General features: G+C 35.2%; 1 protein-coding gene across 1 annotated transcript; it reads left to right on the forward strand.

The window, feature by feature from the left end:
* Positions 1 to 391: 391 nt before the first annotated feature.
* LOC129940619 (uncharacterized) lies at positions 392 to 2,893 on the forward strand. Its single transcript, XM_056049009.1, has 2 exons — positions 392 to 2,222; positions 2,286 to 2,893. The coding sequence occupies exon 1, from the start codon at positions 392 to 394 to the stop codon at positions 2,204 to 2,206; it is 1,815 nt and encodes a 604-aa protein (XP_055904984.1). The 3' UTR covers positions 2,207 to 2,222; positions 2,286 to 2,893.
* Positions 2,894 to 20,724: the final 17,831 nt, after the last annotated feature.

A 20,724-nucleotide genomic window follows, 5' to 3' on the forward strand; every position in this document is an offset into this window, starting at 1 on the left:
TTTGTCTTTTGAGTACTTAATAAGCTTAAGTCATCGATATGCCTGATAAAACAATAATGAAAAGTAGTTTGTTTGAGAAGAAAAATCTCTCGAAATGTATTCCAAGCTTTCATTCAACACTCAAAAACGTTATCAACCAACACGAATATTTCTGCAGACGACATATACATTTATCAGGCTCTTAAACTTTTCTATAGAATCCTGTAATTAAAACGATTCCTAACTAAAACTTCGTGTTCAACGCTAATTAATTCAAAAGTCCTTAAATTGATTAAGGCCTGCGAGAAGGCCTATGAGACCAGTTACTACTTAATAACAAGCATTGTAATAATTTCGTGGTGGTTGTGAGCTATTTCGATGAGAACAGTCACAGTTTTAGGAATACTTTGAAATGGATTACATTGTTTATTTCTTGGTGGTGGCAGTAAAATTTGAATTGGTACAAAGTAAAAAGCTCTCATCAGATTCAAAACTTATTGAATTTTTGAAAGAAGTTCAGAAACGTGAAGCATTCGATAGTCTTTTAATCTTAAGACAATCGAACTTTTTCGGGACGACAGAGGAGAATTTTTTCAGAAAACTTCACAATTCTCTAGAAGTCCCTCTAATTCAACTGACGGAAAAGAAAACATTTCTTCTCAAGGAATCTTTTAATCGCAATATTCTGACTGTTATTTTCCTAGAATCATGGAATGAAGAACTTCTTGGTCGGCTTTTAGATGACTTACACCAGATAAGAACGAGCAGAATTATTTATATTCTCAGCAACGAAAAATTGGTGAAGAACGTGTTTAAATTTTGCTGGAACACCGGAATGATAAATGCCTTAGCTATTCTGGGCGATTTTAAGAATTCATCAATTTTCTACTCTTTCACAATCTTTCCAGCTTTTGTTGTTGAACAAAATATTTGGATACAAGGAGACCAAGATTCTAAAATATTTCCAAATCGCCTCAGGAATTTAAATGGGTACACACTGCCAATTTTCATTGGGGGACCAAAACACACTATGATAGTGACTCGAAACAAATATGGCCACACCGTTCTAAAGGGATTTCTAGGTCATTTATTCGAAGCTCTTCTCACCAAACACAATGCGACACTTAATTCCTCAAACTTCGATTTATCACTTCCATCTCAAGTCATACTCAAGCTTGTGCTAAATAACACTATTGAAATATCAGCTGCAGCAACTTATCCTGAAATTCCAATGGATTCATTTACATATCCCTACGATTTGGTGGATTGGTGTATTATGTTGCCCGTAGAAGCAAGAATGTCGATCTCCAAGGTTTTTATGATTATTTTCGAGGGGAACACCTTTATCATAATAATTGGAATGATGGTAATTTTCTCCGCTTTATTAGAATGGGCAACAACTATTACTTCTACTCGATACAATTCTTTGTTGAACTACTTCTTCAATGACAGCATATTCAGAGGAATACTTGGTCAATCTTTCACCGAAGAGAAAACTAAAGCATCTATCACTATTAAGCTCATATACTTGCTAGTATTTTTGCTCGGACTTAACGTCATCACATTGTATGGGGCATTTCTTCAAACTTATAGCACTCATCCACCGAGTGAGCCAAGAATCCAGTCATTTGATGACCTATTGGCATCGAAACTTAAGGTTTACAGTTTGAAACAAGAGGTCAATCGTTTGGTTCAATCTGATGAACAATTTCGCACCAAATACTACGGTATTTTTCTATTCGAGAAAAACTTCTCCAATTACGCTAAGTTGGAGTTTTCTTTCGACACAAAGTACGCATATGTCCTCACCAATATCAAATGGATAATAATTGATCATCGACAAAAAACCTATAGTCAGCCAATATTTCGCTTACCCAAGGGAATGTGTTTGTTTCGAAATATTCCCATGGCTTTTCCCATTTATGAAAATTCAATATTTAAAGATATTATGAATTTTTTACTTCTCGAAATACAATCGGCAGGACTAATGGATTTTTGGAAACGAAGAACTTTTTATGAATTAGTTGAGGCGGGAAAGTTGAAGTTGAATGATTTGACTACCAAGAGAAATTTTAAACCGATGCAAGTGAAGGATTTGACGTCGATTTGGGTTGGAATTGGTTTGGGTTATATTACGGGTGGTTTGTGTTTTTTAAGTGAAATATGTGCATTCAAATGGAAAATTCGGAGGGAAATTCAAGCCCGGTGGGAATGGTACTTTGATTGATTTATAGAAGATGTGGGTATTAAATTTTATTAAATTAGTTAAAATAATACATTTAAAGCATTATTTTTTAACATTACAGTTTTTGAACCTCAATATTGAAATCTGTATTCTGGTTAAAACATACACTTCTGGCATAACATTACGAAGCACTAACCATCACGCCAGGAGTATTACACACAAACAAACTTAAATTGTCAGTAATGTTACCATTGTTAAGAAACTTGACAGTACAAAAGTTGAATGGCATGTACGAGTATCTATAACAGTGCCGAATAAGTGCTTCTAACTAATTTCAATAAGAACCTGAATTAAAAACAAAGTGTTTTGAAAACAGAACAGATTCAGTAAGACAATCATAAATTAACAACAGTACAGCCAGAAGACCGACTTGTTGAGGGAACTCTGATACCGTTCGTCGACGTTTGTATTGTTTCTGGCTTTAACTCAACACATCGTTGTCGGTAAAGTCATTCATATGTGCAACAAAATGAGAAGTATACAGAATATCACTATAAAAGTTTGATCCCAAGCTCTCTAATTGGAATTAATTTACTTTTATAAGAATATCTCTTAAAAAGCTTCTGAAATACACTCTCTTACTGGCTCTCATAACATTGGCTCTTCTAATTCTTACACTGCAGATTTAGCTTTTCAATTATTTTACTGTTATACGAATTGTTTAATTATAAAAATTATGGACAAAATACAAAATTTAAAAAGGTTAGAAATGCAATATCAACCTGAAAATATTAATCATTTTACCACCAACTTTTATTTTTCTATTGAATAAAGGTTGTGGAATGTACATAAGTGTAACTTTCCCACATAAGCAAAGTAAAAAAGTATTTGAAGAAAAACATCTGGAAGTTATTTAAGAAGTTTTTGGAAACTCTAGCAGAAAAAAAGTCTGTTAAAACCTGAGCTCCATTGAAATAGTAAATAAATTAATATATTAGGTGGCGCAACAGTCCATTGAGAACTAGGGCCTAGTGACTTACGACTCTCAACCATTCCTGTGTGCGAGTAATGTTGTCAGGAATGGAGGGGACCTACAGTTTTAAGCCGAATCGGAACGGCTTATTTGAGAATGCACTTTTCGTGACACTTAGGGAATTTGTCCATTCCTAGCAAGAGGCAGTACCGGTGAAACAAACTTTAGATGGCACAGGCAGGGATCGAATCCACAAACTCTAGCATGACAATCCAATGCACTAACCATCATGCCATGGCCACTACTATTGAAATAATAACAACAATTTTTATTCGTATAAACCTTTCGTAGTCCATCTTAACCTTACAATTTTTGTTTCTACAGTGGTTTGATCTAGAGAAAAAAGTTTAAAAAGTCGATGACTTAACGAAGTTTTCCACTTCACAAGTTATTAAACCCAACAGAAGGGAAACTTAATTTTCAATACGTTACTCTGAGCTTAAGAAATGAAGGTCTAAATGCTACAATAAGCCTCCAAGAAGTGATAGCAGCTATTATGAAATTAAAGAATAAAAAAGCATACGCATCAAAATTGTAAGACCATCTGAATTTTATAAGTTATGAGAGCAGTGCTTATAAGCAGACTGACAATATACAATATACAAAAACGTAAACCGGAATGATTCACGATTCATAAAAAAGGAAGTTTGGCCGAGCTGTCAAATTTAACAGGCATATCTCTTTTAAATACTTCATAGAAAATGTTGAACATATAGTTTTGCGTTTCAATTATTGAATCGAGGACATCAAGCTTTTAATTGAGTATCAGGCAGGTTATGGTGCAGGTTTTTCAATTGTTGACCACATTTTTACCCTAAAAAAGTAATGCCCAAACGTTCCTAAATATGGAAAAGAATGTGTTCCGATAGACAATGATGTGGAGTCTGTTTGCCTTGTTTATTGAAGACCTTGTAAAGTTCGTATCAGATGGTATCGACTTTTTCTACCAAATATTATAGCAAATCTGAATAAGTCCAAAATGTTGATTTTCAAAAGTGAAGGAGGTCGCAACCCGGCTAACGAAAAATGGGTTTATAATGGAGAGTTCATCGAAGTTGTCACGGATTTCAAATAAGTTGGAGGTTACTTAGCAAAAAACATAAGTATGGACAATCATCTAAGAGTGAAACTAGCGAAGGCTAAAGCTGTAACTAGTGCAATTTGAAATCGATGTCTTAATAACACAGTATAACACATAACAGCAAGTTCAAGATATTTGAAGCAGTATCGAAATCAGTCATGTCTTACGTGGCACAAACATTGGGAACGAAGCGGTACGAAACAGTTGACAAGCTTCTACAATAGTTTATTAAGGGAATTTGTCATCTGCCATCAAACACATCCGACTATGTTATTATGTTGAAATTAGAAATATCACAGCACTTCAAGCCACACGAACAAAAACAGTTTGGTTGACTAGACTTGGCAAGCAAATGTGGAATGAAACCAAACCTTAATTGTAAAGAGTGGATAAATTGTTATGAAAATGGGCGTTCAAATGATTTTTTTTCTTTTTCACGACAAATCCAATGGCTGTATTAAATCATGTGGTGGCCAAGTCAATTGGACTACAAGATCATGGGATTTGACAACGTTGTACTTCTTAATTTGAGGTTATTTGAAAGAAAAGGTGTAAGTCGATACCATCTAAGAGCTAAAGGATGATATTATTCGGGACATTAACGGCATAGAAAGTGAATCATGCTTCAGCGCCATTAAGAATTTGAAAAATTGGATGGATCGTGTGCAGTCGAGGTCGCGGCTGCGATTTTGCCGATATTTTGTTTTATACATAATTGAATTGATAATAAAAAACAATGACAATCATTTTCTAAATAATTTGTATTTTGTTCAAAATCAACATCGGGCCTAAAAATCTAAACACCCTTTATTAACGAAAATAATTTAAAAGCTTCTTTGACATTAAACATCGAGGGAAATACATGAATACCGTAAAAGGATCTTAATGCAGGCAGCTCTACTGTCAACCTAATAATAACTCGGAAGCGAGAAATTATTTTAGGGACGATAACAGCATTGCCGAAATATCAATTACGGTTAGGTTCAAAAGTGAAGTTATGCAGCTGAATTGTATACCTAAGACCTACTTATTATATACTCCTTGCAAAATTTAATTGAAAAGAAAGACATATTCCACCAAGGATGTAAGAAGAAATGGTTTGGTACCGATTTATTAACGCAAAATTAATGTATCCTTTTGCTAAAGCAAAGTTATTTACTTACTTTGGTCCTCTGAACTGTTAAGTCCGTTGGGAACCCTCTAAGGGGCATAGGGCCTCTACTACAATTAAGCACCATGGTGAACGGTTTCTGGAGATGTGTTTCAGAACCCTTCAACTTTTGCCTAGTGACGCTGATTCCGCCTGGATTGTCCTGCGGCATATGCTTCTCGGTCGTCCAGCTTTTCCTCCTTCTTATGACTGCATGCAGTCCTTACCTTTTCGAAGCGTATATCCATATAGCGTAGGTATTATAGAGTCTCTAGGTTCCTGGCCTGTCCTTCTGTCAAGGACCTCATTTGATATACGGTTCGGCCAGAAAATCCTTAGGATGTTACAAAGAAATCTATTCACGAAGGTTTGCAACTTTCTTGTAATGGCCGAAGTAACCTTCCAAGCGAAACAGTCTTAGCTTTATTCTTAAGCTGATAGAGTTATTTCTCCAAATTTTCGACAACATATCGAAAGTCGCTTTTGCTTTGCCGATGCGGCAGATGACGTCTTGTTCGGTTCCGCCCTCGATGGAGACGATACTTCTAAGGCATTGAAAGGTCTTTTTCCACTGGTTGCGAGGAAATTTTTATTTGAGAGTATGGTCGGGTTCCGAGGCAGATCATTTTTGTTTTTGGCGGAAAGAATGTTCAGCCCCACAACTTCTGCCTCTCTCTCCTCACTTTTCGTCATTTGATAGTGATCCATGATTTTTGAGAGAGTAAGCAAACATCGTCCGCGTAATCCAAGTGCTTTAAATAGGATATCAAATTCCATTTACCCCTCCGCTACCTGACAAAGCTGCGCCCAGTACATCACTTATTACCAACAAAAACAATATTGGTGACAGAATACAGCCTGTTTGACTCCGCTTCGAATTTTAAAATCATCTGACAACCTATCATCGTACCGAACGTGACACTTCGATCCATCATGTGTTGCTTTAATAATAGCAATTAGTTTTTCTAGGATGCCTCTCCTCCTTAAAGTTAACCAGATATATTCCCTTCTCGAAGTCGATGATCAGCAGGTGTAGTGGTGATCGATATTCAACGTTGATATCAAGACAGGAGGATCCAGCGCGGAATCCTGCTTCTTCGGCATCGAGTATGGCCTCAAGGTGTCTTCTGATGCGTTCCAGTTTGACTTTTGCTACTATTTTGGTAACGGCAGGTAGAACGCAAATTCCTCTCTAGTTTTCGCACTTTGTTACATCCCCTTTTTTGGGAGCTTGACGATAATTTCCTTCTTCCACTTACCGGGGAAGCTTTCAGTGGTCCACGCCTCTTTTATGAGTGGATGAAGCAGTTCGCTTGATGACGTTGGCGCTGCTGGGAGGTGCTGTCCGGATTCGGGTATTATTCTGTTCAGAACGCATCGACGGCACATTGTTTGCAAAAACTCCGTTTAAGTGTTCTTTCTAAGTTCTTTTCCAAGCTGCTGTGGGCTGGACACTTTCTGACTTGCTCATCCACCGAACTAATTACAGTACCGTCTACTTCTTTCACCAGGTGTTGCTTTGAGCTGTGTGCATTCTCTAAACGGTCCTGCTGTCGCACCTGTTTGCAGCATCTTCTGCTTCTAATGCCAATGCGTTGATGTAGTCTTGTCGCACACTGCGACGTTAGCAAATAAAAACCAATCTTTCTTAAATCTTTTAAATTTAATTTAACTCATCTTCATAATTCACTAATTTTTAACGCAATAGATTCGAAAACTTTGTGTTCCCGAAATAATATCTTTGGGTTTCCTCTTAAATCTTCGATACTAAAAATACGATGAAATTAGGATTTATCATAGGAGACAAACATTTTGGATTATATTTTAGGTGGAAATGTCAACAGACCTTTATAAAAGTTAATTTCTCCGAGTGGCTAAAAAAGACAATACTTTGACTAGTTCGAAAAAATTGTAAGTTAAAAAGTGAAAATAATTGTGGAACCTATTAATTTTTCACTTCACCAAAACTGGTTATAGGTTACTTTATCTTTTAACTGGTAAAACAACTTTTAAAGATCCTCATAAAATACTTTCATCTTTTTTGTTACAAATTAACAAAATGAAGTTTCATCGGGAAAAGATGCAAAATAATTTAATTGAAGATACATTCTTAAACATATTCTCCCGAGTGATGCAAATTTTTTCTCTGCCACTTAACTTTGAATTGAAAAGAACTGTGCGGAGAAAAAAACCAAACTTTTTTATTCGTACGTTTTATTGCTCAAAATTACAGAGTACAAACGAGTAATTCTCATTTTTTTTATTTGTCGGTCTGAAGTCTGAGTTTTCGGCAGAGGAGTTTGAGGTTTGAAATTATATATCGTATGGTTGGTATGCCGCGCCACTACCGTGTGCCATTGACGCCGCCGCGCCATTGTACCACTATAACTTCTTCTTCTTTGTAAAGAAGTGGGTCAACATTATTGAGACATGCTAAAGAACTACACAGATCCTTAGCCCGATTTTTTGTAGGTTGTTTGTCATTCTCGATGGGCTCCGATGATGAAGCTCTTCTGAGTCTAATTGGAAAACAATTTGTATCGATCTCACTTTTCATATCAAGCCGACTGGAAATCATCAAGAATGATTTGAAAACCATCATGTCAGGAACAAGTTCAAAATTGTACCTTTATATTATGATCGATTTATTCAGACACTTTATACGTGCAAAGGAAGTCTTGCAGACTTAAAAGCCCAAACCCCAGAGACTGACGCATGACGCAAAATATTAATTATATAACCAAAATATACGTACAATTGAGAGTTGCATGTGGCAGGCAACAAGTAAACCAACTTTACTGTTGTTGAAAAAAATAAGAAAACAAGTAACTGCAGCAGAAAATCCTCTTGTTAATTTGGAAAAGGCGTGGAGTAACACTTTGCACGCGTTTTATTCTGTTCACGAACGTAGAAATATTTAAAAAAAAAAATGTATTTAATTGGATTTATAGTGCGCACTGTAGTGTTAATACAGGCTTATAGCCTGCTACCAGCATGAGATGTTAGTAATGTTTTAACTACTTCAATTTGATTCGATATCTCTATGAACAACTTTGAATAGTTAAAGTGTGATTTTAAGTTTTTTGGCAACTCCTTCGTTTTAGAGAATAGATATTTTTATTTATTTCATGCTTCAATTTACCCTAAATCTCTTCATTGGAACGCATTTAAAATGGAAAAAAATTAGCAAACGGAATTTTGGTAACACACAGTGTATAAATACACGTACAAATAGAAATCTATACTTTTAGGAGTTACGTCTTTTCGACCAACACAATAAAGTCCAAATCCTAAAATGTTATAGACCCCAAAATTGGTCACAGAGCCCAAAAACTTTTTTAAGAAAATAGAAGAACGCCCAAATTGTTACCTATCAATTTACCCAAAAGAATGAGTTGGGCTCAGTGACATTAATTTTGGTCATTACGACGATAACCCAACAACATACATGTAACCCAAATTATAAAATGACACAGAGCCTAAAAAGAATAAAATGCACGACTGGGTCGCACGAACTTGCTCCTGTATGCAAAGAGTCTGTTTAAAAAAGTACTTATATGAGATTTAAAAATATACCTGTAAAATAAGTTTGGCTTCAAAGATATAAATGCCATTTGAATTGTCAAAAAAACCGCACGATCTTTGTATATAAAAACCATAGTACTCTCATGAGCAGAAAGTTTTAGGGCGACCAGATGCCGAGTCGTTGGCGTGGCGTTAGTATCGAAAGTGGAGAAATTCAGCGGGAGCGAGAGAAAAATATTATTTCCATTCCTATAAGCAGCCAGCAGAATAAGGGAGATAATTAATTTTCGACCCAAAAAGTCTACACAATTTCCTTCATTCTACTTGAGTCTATCCTTGTATATATTTTCACATAAAGAGCTTCCATATGAAGGTTGATGAATTTGTTTTTGTTTTATTTATATCAATGTACTTTATATAAAAAACAAAATGGCTTAATATTGCATCTAATAAGGGGACGAAACAAACTTTTGCATTCTTACGTCAGCTGTTTAGGATCTTTTACCGATATTTGTCTTTATTTACATACATTCATAAGTCTGCTTTTACTTCCGTACGATCTTTGTATATGAAAAATGGTTTCTATTATGTATAAAGCTACGATGCGTTCGAAATAGATTCAACTTGTTCCTTAAAAGCTTTATTCCTTTAGATAGCTTTATTGTAATTTCATATTAGAAGAACCAGGATGGAAAATAAATAAGATAAGAAAGAGGCAGACCATAAATGTTTAAATTGTAAAGCGATCGCCTATTGGTTGTGTAGTTAGGTAGCAGGTCGATGTCTAAAACGAATAAAGAATAGTTCATTGGCGAGCTTAACTTTATGCAGATAGATAGATAAGGACATGTTTGTGATGATAATGAAGGAATGTTATTGGTAGCTAAAAGGTACTATACTACATTCCTTCTTTACTATAGGTTTTCAGCGTTAAAATGAAGTTTTTACGTTCAGTTTATTTATTTTGTTAAAGTTTAAAAAATTAACAAGCATAGGTACGAACAGGTACAAGAAATTGCTATTCATGTTTTGTTTACAGTCAGGCTTTTGTGCGTTTGGGATTTTAGTTATAAAGTGACACGTAAGCAGAAGTTGTAGAAGTTGTAACGTAATACCTTTATAAATAGGTACAATGTGTATACGTTGAAAAAGTGATACTAATAGAAAATACATATACTCTTTCTGGCCAGTTTCTTTAACTTGTACTAAGTATTTATTTTTTTATATAGGCGAAGGCCAGGTTGTTTCACAACCTTATTCGTAAAGAATAATATTTTAAAATCACATATACAAAGTTACCAAGATAATACTTCTTCATAGACTCTTTAAAATAGATTGTTGACTAAATATATCATATAAATGTGTCCAAATGCATTAATTTGGATGAAAGATAGGAATGTAATTACAATTTTGTCAAAACAATGCGCTCTTTCGGGCTCATGCACAGTTAAAATAATTTAAAAAATAATATAAAATTTTACCTGAAAAAGAAGTTTGTCTTCAAAAATTTAAACGCCATTTTATAAATAAAAAAACCGTTGATTTTTCAAATTTTTATTTTGAAAATCGTTAGAGCGGTTTTTTTTTAAATTAATTTTTTATATATAAAATTTTTCAATTTTGTTCTAAAAATATTTTTGGAATGCAGTTATTTAGTGATTGTAAATATACGTCTTACGTTTGAATTTCGTAAAAAAATGCTGACCCGTTTTTGAGATATCGAGTTTTAAAAAAATGAAATTCAATATTTTTTTAAAAATCCAAATAACAAAAAATTGCACTTTTGATAATCAAATATTGTTAAAGCAGTATAAGAGCTCATTCAGAAAAAAAATTATTGAAATCGGTTTATAAGTTGCTGAGAAAATTAAAAAACAAAATAACGGTTCTATGAGCGGTACCTTTCCTGAGCAATACAAAAATTTGTTTTTCTTATTAAAAGCAGTAAAATTAAAAAATTAAATTTTAGAGAAAATTTAAAGAAAATCTATCGGTTTGTTTTTGAGAAAATTCAAATTTTCGTTTTTTGACCAAAAAAATTGTATGGTGGCCACTGTTAGTTTCGATCTTAAAAAAAAAATGAAAAAAACGCCTAACGCGAATCTGCTCAAAACCTTAACTTCCAAGTTTGGACTCAATCGAAGCAATGGTTTAGGCTGTAGGAGCGTGGACAGACAGACAAAACCGACCGGACGGAATCGCGGGACCCACTTTTTTCGACTTCTCTACCATCGTAATATCATGTTTGATTAAAATCTCGAGTTCGAAATTTTGCACGAATGCAAAACTTGCCATATAGTTCCTATATGTCGCAAGTAAAAATGTAGTACAAAATATCACAAAAAAAAACGTTACAGGCCCAAATAAAATGTCATATCACCCAGACTGACTTTCAATGTCGTACTCAACTGACATTTTTTTTCAATGTTTAAAATGTTTCAATAAAATTTAAACTCAAATTGACGTAGGCCAAGGTTAGGTTAGGTTAAAGTGGCTGTCTATGTTGGAATCGAACACACTTAGGCCAGTTTAATGGCCCATTGTGATACCACATGAATTTTGAGGCTTCCTGCTAAGCTCAATGGAACCAGTTTAAGTCACTTACAAAACGTGAAAGGCTGATTACGCTGATATGATTTTGATCGTTTAGAAGAATTCTCCTAGGTAATTCTTGCGCTTTTGAGCTAGAACAGGGCATCTACAGAGAAGGAGAAGAACTGTTTCCTCGTCCAAACAGCTTCTGCAAAAGTCATTTGAGAATACGCCTAGCCGCATGGCGTGCTTTTCTATTAGACAGTGTCCGGTTATGACACTTATTATCGAGCTTATATACGATCTTGTTATAAATAGCAGATGTTGGCCAGATGTTTTTTGTGACCTGACACTTGGTGATGTTGTTCGACCTGGTGTTGTCCTTCTTCATCGCGTTTTGCTTTAGCAACAGCTTACAAGTAGCGATTGGTATGCCAGCATTTGATAAACGTGGAAGGATAGGCGGCACTGTACCGTTCCTGGCGAGTTCATCTGCCCTACAGTTACCTTTAATGCCTCTATGGCCCGGCACCCAGCAAAGGTGAATATTAAACTGTTGTGCCATCTCCATTAAAAATGATCGACAGTTATGGACCCAGAAAGATCTGGGAGGTATAGAAATCTCGAAATTTCTGCCGAATTGCAGTTTTCGGATGGTGGAATTGATTCTAAATACCTAAGAATATCGGAGTGGCCAATGTTGTTGCTAATCCACTGCGACGAAACTTTGAGGCGAATCGCAGAGCTTGCAGCTATTTGTTTGCTAAAAATGTCAAGAGGTGTTAGGTAAAGTAAGGTGTCCAGTGCCACAGACGGGGTCGTGCGAAGCACTCCGCTTATACATAGGCAAGCTGAAAGTTGCACTTTATTTAATTTGTCGCGGTTTAAAGCTTTTTCTAAAGCAGTCCACCATACTGTCACACCGTACTTTGAAATCGGTCTAATTTTATGTGTAGAACCAATGCGTGATTCTGTGTTGTAGGCCCCATTTATTACCAAAAGAAAAGAGAGCTACAGTAGCTTTTTTGGCTCTTTCCCGTACATTGCGTTTCCAATTTAGTTTATTCCTTTAACATAGGGAGGGTTGACAAATGGAATTTTGTATCTCCTCAAAAATAAAACTAAATAGGTTTTGTGTGGGTTAACACCCAGTCCACACCGATCAGCCCAAAGTATTAGTCTGTCTCAGGCATTTTGTAAGAGTTCTTTTAGGGTGTGAGGATACTTTCCTGCAACTGCTATGGCAACGTCATCCGCATAGGCGATCACCCTGAAACCATCCGCATCCAGACAAGTTAGGATTTTATTTATCACTAGGTTCCAGAGGAGAGGGGATAGAACACTAACTTGCGATGTCGCTCTACTAACGAATCGTCTGCAAAAAGAGTAGCCACCTTTTGAGTTAATTATTCTGCTAGTCAGCATTAAATGAATTAACTCCCCAAGCGAACTCTCTATGTTTAGCGATGTTAGTGCAGATGTGTTCACTTTGTTAAAGGCACCTTCGATGTCAAGGAAAGCAACAATAGTGGAATATTTATAATGGAGGGAATATTTGATGGTGCGTTCTAAGGTGTGTAACGCTGTTTCCACCGATTCACCTTTACAGTAGGCAAGTTGAGACAAAGACAGAAGTCTTGTATCAATACTTGCAATCAAATGGATATCAATTAATCTTTCCAAGGTCTTAAGAAGGAATGATGATAGACTTAGATTTTTAGGATTGAGTTGCGAGCATTTACCTGTTTTGGGTATAAAAACAACTTTAACTTCTCCCAATGCCGAGGTATTAATAGCCTCAAGGATCGGGGCAATTATGTCTGAAGTTTTTTGTAACTCGGCTGGTATTATTCCATCTGTTCCTGGAGATTTAAATGGTTTGAAGCTGTTGAGAGCCCATTGTAGCTTGTCCCTTGTGATCAGACCTTGTGGATATGTTGTATTGGGACTTGAACTTATATAACTGTTGCAAGTTTCGGTAAGAGAACTACCACTAAGGTGAGTGTCCAGTAGTAAGTTCAGCGATTCATTACTTAAATTTGTTCAGGAGCCGTCTTCATTTTTCAAGCAGCTGGATTAGTTGAAAGAATTTTCCGTAATCTAGAGGCTTCAGACGTTTCTTTTACCGAGGGCTTTTTGGCTTTCTCTTCTAAAAAAGTTTTGGGGCGTTTTAACCCCAAAGGTTCAGGAGTACTAACCAAAGAAATGTTAAAAAAAAATGTTTTCGGCGCTATGACATTTTTATTTTTTTAAAAGACCTAATACCGTAATCTAAATTTAATTATGTCGTATTGAAATACTCAAAAAAACGCACAAACGATTTTAAGCGATTTAGTAAAATTTAAATGTTTAGTGATTTACCTAATTTTAAAAGATTTTGTCATCTTATTATCTCTGAACATTTTTCTTACTTAAGGTATAGCACTACATTCCGGTGCGGACCTGGGCCTTAACCAACATGCGTCTCCAGCTAGCTCGGTCCCCAGCTAGTTGTCTCCAGTTTCGCACGCCAAGTTGGTTGAGGTCTTCTGCCAACTGCGTGCGCCGTCTTCCTCTACTGCGCCATCCCTTGGCATGGGGTACGAAGACCTTCCGAGCTAGAGTGTTGATATCCATTCGCTCTAGAAGACCTAGCCATCTAAGCTTTTGGATTTTAATTCTGTTAACATATTGAGTGTCGCTGTACAGCCCGTAAAGTTCGTCGTTATATATTCTCCTCCATTCTTCAAGTATGCATACGGGACCAAAAATCACCTGAAAAATTTTTTTCTCGAAGAATCCTAAGACACTCTCTTCTCTTTTTGATAAAGTTCAGACCTCAGCGCCATAAATGAAAACCGGGAAGATGAGTGTCTTATAGTAGATAGTGATTTATTTTTAGATTGTCTTCTAAGTCCAAAGAAACAGCGATTTGCAAGAGTTATTCGTTTGATTTCCGCGCTGGTGTCGTTGTCTGTGTTTATAGCGGTGCCTAGGTAGACAAAATCCTTAACTACCTTAAAGTTATAGCTGTCCATGGTGACGTTTTAGCCAAATCGTCGTTGTTGAATGTCTTTTTTTGATGACAGCATATACTTGGTCTCGCCCTTATTAACCACTAAACCCAATCTTGTTCGCTTTCGTCGCTTTGATCTTCCAATCATGTCAATATCATCTGCGTATACGAGTAATTGGATGGGCCTTTGGAGGTTGTGCCTTTAGTGTTGACAATTGAGTTTTGCACAATTCTTTCCAGAACGATATGCATCGGTGAGATCTTTTCCGACTTTGATAGATCAGCGTGCATTCTCCATCGTCATTATGCACAAACGGATAAGTTTGACAGGGATGCCAAAACTAGACATTGATCTGTAGAGCTCTTCCCTTTGGATGCTGTCATACGCAGCTTTAAAATTGATAAAGAGATATTGGGTGTCGATTTGAAGCTTCTGGGTTTTTTCCCAGATCTGCCGTAGTATAAAAATTTGGTCGATAGTGGACTTTCCTGTTCTGAAGCCACACTGATAAGGACCGATCAGGTTTTTGCCGAACGGCTTCAGACGTTCACATAATACGGCAGAAAGGATCTTATATGCAATGTTAAGGAGATTAATGCCTCTGTAGTTGGCGCAATTTAGAGGGTCTCCTTTCTCATGTATCGGGCACACTATGCTGAAATTCCACTCATCGGGCATGCTTTCTTACGAATATATTCTGCAGATGAGTTGGTGCATGCTCCGTACCAAGTCATCGCCTGCTGCTTTAAATAGTTCGGAAGCGATGCCGTCAGCTCCAGTAGCTTTGTTTGACTTTAGTTTAGATATAGCTATCTTCACTTCGTCGAGGTCGGGTAGGAGAATTTGTTGATCTTCGTCGCCTGGGTTAAGTGGTTCTATCTCCTTTACAGCGGATCATTTTACTAAAGTAAAAATCACGTATTTACAATGACCCTTATAAGAGCAGTGGATGGAACGGACCAATCTACTGTTGGGAATTCAAATTAGTAGGTCCGTTTAAGTTTGTATGATTCATTTATTTTCACGAACTGTCACTTTATAGACGGGTCCGGATTTCCGTTTTTTAATATAAGAGAATAAGCAATTTACTTTTTAGCAAAACGAATATTGAAGTCGCTATTGAATTACTAAATACTTAGAAAATTGCTAATTAGTAAACTGCTAAGCTTTAAAAAAAAAAAATTGTTAAAATGTTGGGCCAACTTTCATATAATATAAAAACCTAACTGCAAAGATTTATCTTAGACTTAGTTGATTTTAAGCAAACTTTCTTTGCACAGCACGTTTAGAGGCTTTCATTATAGAACGCGTCAGTTCATCCTACCCAAAAACTGCAATTTCCCCGATCCTAAATCATTTGAATTATAATGATTATTAAAACAAGAGGTAAAGGCTCTGCACAATGTATCTAAATCTATAAACTAACTATCGACTCCACCATCTATAACTAGCAGTCCAAGAAGAACCACAAAATTTAGCGCTGCTTCAACCAGGAAAAAAACACATCTAAAAGCGACATCTATAATTCTAGTATACAATTACAAGCAATATGTGTGATGTATAGTGCTGCATGCTGCATGCAATAGAAACGGTATGGCGCGGCGCGGCGGTCGGCGTTATAAATGTATAGCTGGATGGCCTCCTCAAAGTGAAAATTGCTTAGGGTAATTGATTTAAATGCGTTGTCGCATGCGCACCATTGGTGGCTGTTTAGTGTTGTGTTGTGGCGAATGGTGGGGCTTCATATAACCAACTCTGTCTTCATCATAATAACAGTCAGCCAGCATATAGTTAGAAAGACAAAGGTGCGCGGTGATGGCATGTTAAAGGCAGTCAACTTGTGCAGTTTTGCAGTTACTGCCGTATCCATCTTCGCGTGGTCTAAACTAGTTTTGAATTGCATGCCAAACTAGATGGATTGATTTGACCGTCATTCTGCGGCGGTTACTGCGCGGCGGTAGTAGAATAGATGGCGAAAATTTAATGACTTAAATATACAAATTACAAAAGTTGATGTCTATCAGTTACTGTTAGGTTATTCTTGAAGGTGGTCTTTAGGTTTTTTATTTTGGTCACTTACTCAAAGATCTTCAATTTACGAATTTTTTTTTTTTTTTTTGAAAAAATCATGTCATTGTTTAATTAGTTTTGAACCATAGTTAAAAATGTTGATCTGGACAGTGTGTGTTTGGCCTCGGTCCTCGTATTACGTCCGTAAATTTTCCTTGCGGAGCATAAGCCTCCCTTAAGTCTGAATTCCATCGTCTACGATTTCTAGAGATATGCTTCAACTCTTTCTAACGTTCTACACAACTTACTTCTGCGATTCGTTTTACTGCCTAGTTCTCATGAGCCCCACGATTACTGCTACTCTTTCTGTTATTTTTACGGAGCTCCATGATCCTTAGTGAAAGCAGGCGTATTGCAGATGTTTGAGGCGAAATTGCAGAGTCCTTTCATGCATCAAATGTCACTTATCAACAATAGAAAAAGTATTGGTCTGAGTATACAGCCTTGTCTAACTCCACTTCGAATTTTTAAGTCTCTGAGAACATTTTTCTATGCAAAACGTGACATTTGGATTAGTCATAAGTATCGTTTATAAAAGCATTCAATTTATCCGGAATGCCAGTGCTGTGCAAAGTTAGTCAAATAAATTTTCTATTAACACTGTAGAACGTCTTCACGAAATGATGAAGTGTCGATCGATATTCCACCCTGGTCAATGATCATCCGAAAGGTAGTAATATTGTAGTTTTGGAAAAAGATCCTGTAAGGAGTCTTGTTTGAGAGCGTTTTCGAGGTGCCCTTTTGTTCGCTCCAGTAATATTTTTTCGATTATCTTGGCTACCTACTGCAGAAAAAAGCATATTCTTTTTTAGCTTGTCAGTGCTTTAGATCTCCTTTTTTTGAAAGTGTTAACAGTTGCTTGCTCGATGTTGTTGGGGCCGGTAGTAAGTGTTTTACATAAATACCAATGATTTGGTCTTTATAACCCCCCACTCACTCCTAAAACACTGAAAATAGATTTTTCACTTGTACTAGGGAAAGTGTCACCTAGTCAAGATCTATCATTCTGCATACAGCCATATCATTTTGGACCGCTGGTTGAGCGTCCAGAGCGTTTTTAAACATAAAATGGTTTCGATACGTAAACGGGAGATTGTAACCTCGGATGGTTCACCAGGCATAGAGGGTTTACTTCATTATTGAAAACGCGATTTAAAACTCCTGAAACTTCTTCTATCTCCTTTCGAGTTGATCCTCATCCGAAATTGCTTAGAGATATGGACACTTGTGACCTCCTTGGTAATTCTGCCACACCTGCTATAGCAGCTCCTTCTACTATAGTAGGTTAGCGTTGATGTAGTTACGACAATCAAGTCGGACGCTACAGTGAACATCCCTAGGCTTGTGTAGCTGCGATACGAGCTTTGCTTTCTTTTGATGGCTCTTATTAAATGCTCAGTTAAACTAACTACCATTCAACTCCACAATTAAAGCTACCCAAACATTTTTACCCATAAGGTAACTAGCATTGCATAATTATAATTATTATTTCTTCTTAAACAAGCCGCGAAATTAAAAACCGATGATTCAGCTTAAAAACAATTTCAAACCAGTTTAAAACAATTACAAACACTTTTTGGTATCAGTCACTGAGCTATAAATGAGGTATACTTAACTTTTTTTGAAAAAACAACGCAATAAACAAAAATAATTAATACACGCTTTCGTATGCAATTAATCTATCATATCAAAATTATTGTCTTTCTCGCAAATGGAAAGTAATGTCTGATAGTTCTGTGTTCTGTGTTTAATGTTCAATCTCATGACATTATTGTTACATTTAAAATTTATCAATCAAGAAAAACTTGGAAATGAAACTACTACAATTCTAAGATGAATGAATCTTTCGAAAAAGCTTAAACGTCAACATGACATTGAAATATAATATTGCACCAAGCTTTAATTTACACTTATCAATTTTACATTATGGAAACAATCATGGAGTGATTAAGGTTCTATTGAAAGCTGTCAAGGGGTTTAACTTGTTGCCTATTTCAACATTCAAAAGTGGTTGAATTTTAGGTTGATCCAACAGAATAAAGTAATTAAGAACTATTTTAGTTAACCTGTGGCTTGGCTAAGTTTGTGTTTTTTTAGAACGAGGTTCCAAATTGCGATCGAATTATTGTGATTTAACAAAAATTCTATTACATATTTAGTGTAGGTATGTGATTGGCTTCATTTAAATTATTTGTAGTACTAAAGGGTGTTTTTTTAAAAGAAGAAATCAAATGCATATAATTTAATGTCATGGCGAAGACTTTAGCCACATTATTTTTAATAATTTAGGGCAAGTGGCCTCACTAGCTGGATCGAATAAATTCTAGCCGAGAGGTCCAATTTTCAACCTTTTTTTGCAGCAATTTGTAGCGTATGTCAGCAATAATGTGCCAAATAGTATCTTCCAAGGCGTCAATCGTCTCGGACTTATCTGCATTGACAAGCTATCTTCATAAACCCATACAAAATAGTCCGAGAATAGAAATACTATTAACTTCCCATAGGAAGTTATTGTAATGGGTCTGATTTGTCAAATTAAGAAATTTTATAATTTCTCGACGTTTCAAGGTCCCTAGAGTCGAAATAATTTTTTTTTAGAAAGATGTCTGTGCGTGCGTGTGTACGTACGTTCATATGTCCGTACGTTCGCGACGTTTTTTTTTTCGTCGTGCATAGCTCAAGAACCAAAAGAGATATCGACTTCAAATAAATTTAGTTACGCAGATAATAAGGCAGAAAATGCTAAAAGGGCCCTTAAAAATTTTACATAATATATTGTAACGTGATACCCAACAAGTATATTTTTGGAAAAAAATCCAATAAACGGTTTTTTTTTTATAAATCAAAAAACTAAAAAAAATGTGTCACCTTGAAAATTTTACGAATACAAAATGATTTTATCTCCAAAATAATTTTGTGCAACGTAAAATAACGTTTTTTAACATCTAGTAAGATTTTGAGAAAAATCGAATTGACAGTTTTTTTTTATTAAAAAATAAAATCCTAAAAAAAACCTTACTAAAAGTTGGTAAAAATTTAATTTCGACTCAAACATCTTTTAAAAAAATTGAGATTATGGCTTTCAACTAATTTTAACTTATAAGAAATATTGTTTTCAACATTTGGTACAATTTTGAGAAAAATCAAATTTAACAAAAAAAATTAATAAAAGTTGGTAAAAATTGATTTTCGACTTAAATATCTTCAAAACCGTGAGATATTGGCTTTAAACTACCTTTATCTTTTAAAAAATATTGTTGTCAATATTCAGTAAAATTTTCAGAAAAACCGAATTGACAGTTTTTTTACAAAAATAAAAACCTTAAAAGAAAATTTAACAAAAGTTGGTAAAAATTGATTTTTACTCAAAAATCTGTTCAAAAATTTGAGATTATAGCTTCCACTTAATTGTATCTTAAAAGAAATATTGTTTTCAACATTCTGAACAGTTTTGAGAAAAATCGAATTGACAGTTTTTTTACAACAAAATAAAAACCTAAACAAAAAAATTAATAAAAGTTGGTAAAAATTGATTTTCGACTCAAATATGTTTTCAAAACTTTAGGATATTGGCTTTAAACTACTTTTATCTTTTACAAAATATTGTTGTCAACGTTAATTAAAATTTCGAGAAAAATCGAAGTGACAGTTTTTTTACAAAAAAAAAAAACCTAACAAAAAAATGCCTAAACTTGGTAAAAATTTATTTTCGACTCAGATAGCTTTTCAAAAACGAAAAATATTGTCTTTAAACTTTTTTTATTTCACTGAAAATATTGTTTTCGATGTTCAGTAGTTTTTTTTATAAGAATCCAACAGTCCAATTTTTCATAAAAGAAAATAAAATCTACAAGAAATAGTACGCAAAATTTGGTAAAAATTGTTGTTCGGTCCTTGATATCTCTCAAATTAATTTCATTCATCCAATTGGTAAAAATTTGTTTTCAACTAAAAATCTATTGAACAAAACTAGATTTTGAAACTAAACTATTTCTTTATATGAAAAATAAAGTTGGTAATTTTAAATTTTTTAAGAATAATTCAACCTACAACTTTTTAAACCCAACCCTACAAACTTCTAAGCATGACAAATCGACAGACGGGATGGGAAGTTATTAGTGTAGGTCGCACCCAGCCTCTTTTATTGATAATGACTTTGCACGATATGCAAAC

Source organism: Eupeodes corollae, chromosome 1 (assembly GCF_945859685.1).
Source record: "Eupeodes corollae chromosome 1, idEupCoro1.1, whole genome shotgun sequence".
Taxonomy (NCBI): Eukaryota; Metazoa; Arthropoda; class Insecta; order Diptera; family Syrphidae; genus Eupeodes; species Eupeodes corollae.

Excerpts from the sequence above, each read along its gene's own strand:
- LOC129940619 (XM_056049009.1), top strand. The coding sequence starts at position 392 with ATGGATTACATTGTTTATTTCTTGGTGGTGGCAGTAAAATTTGAATTG.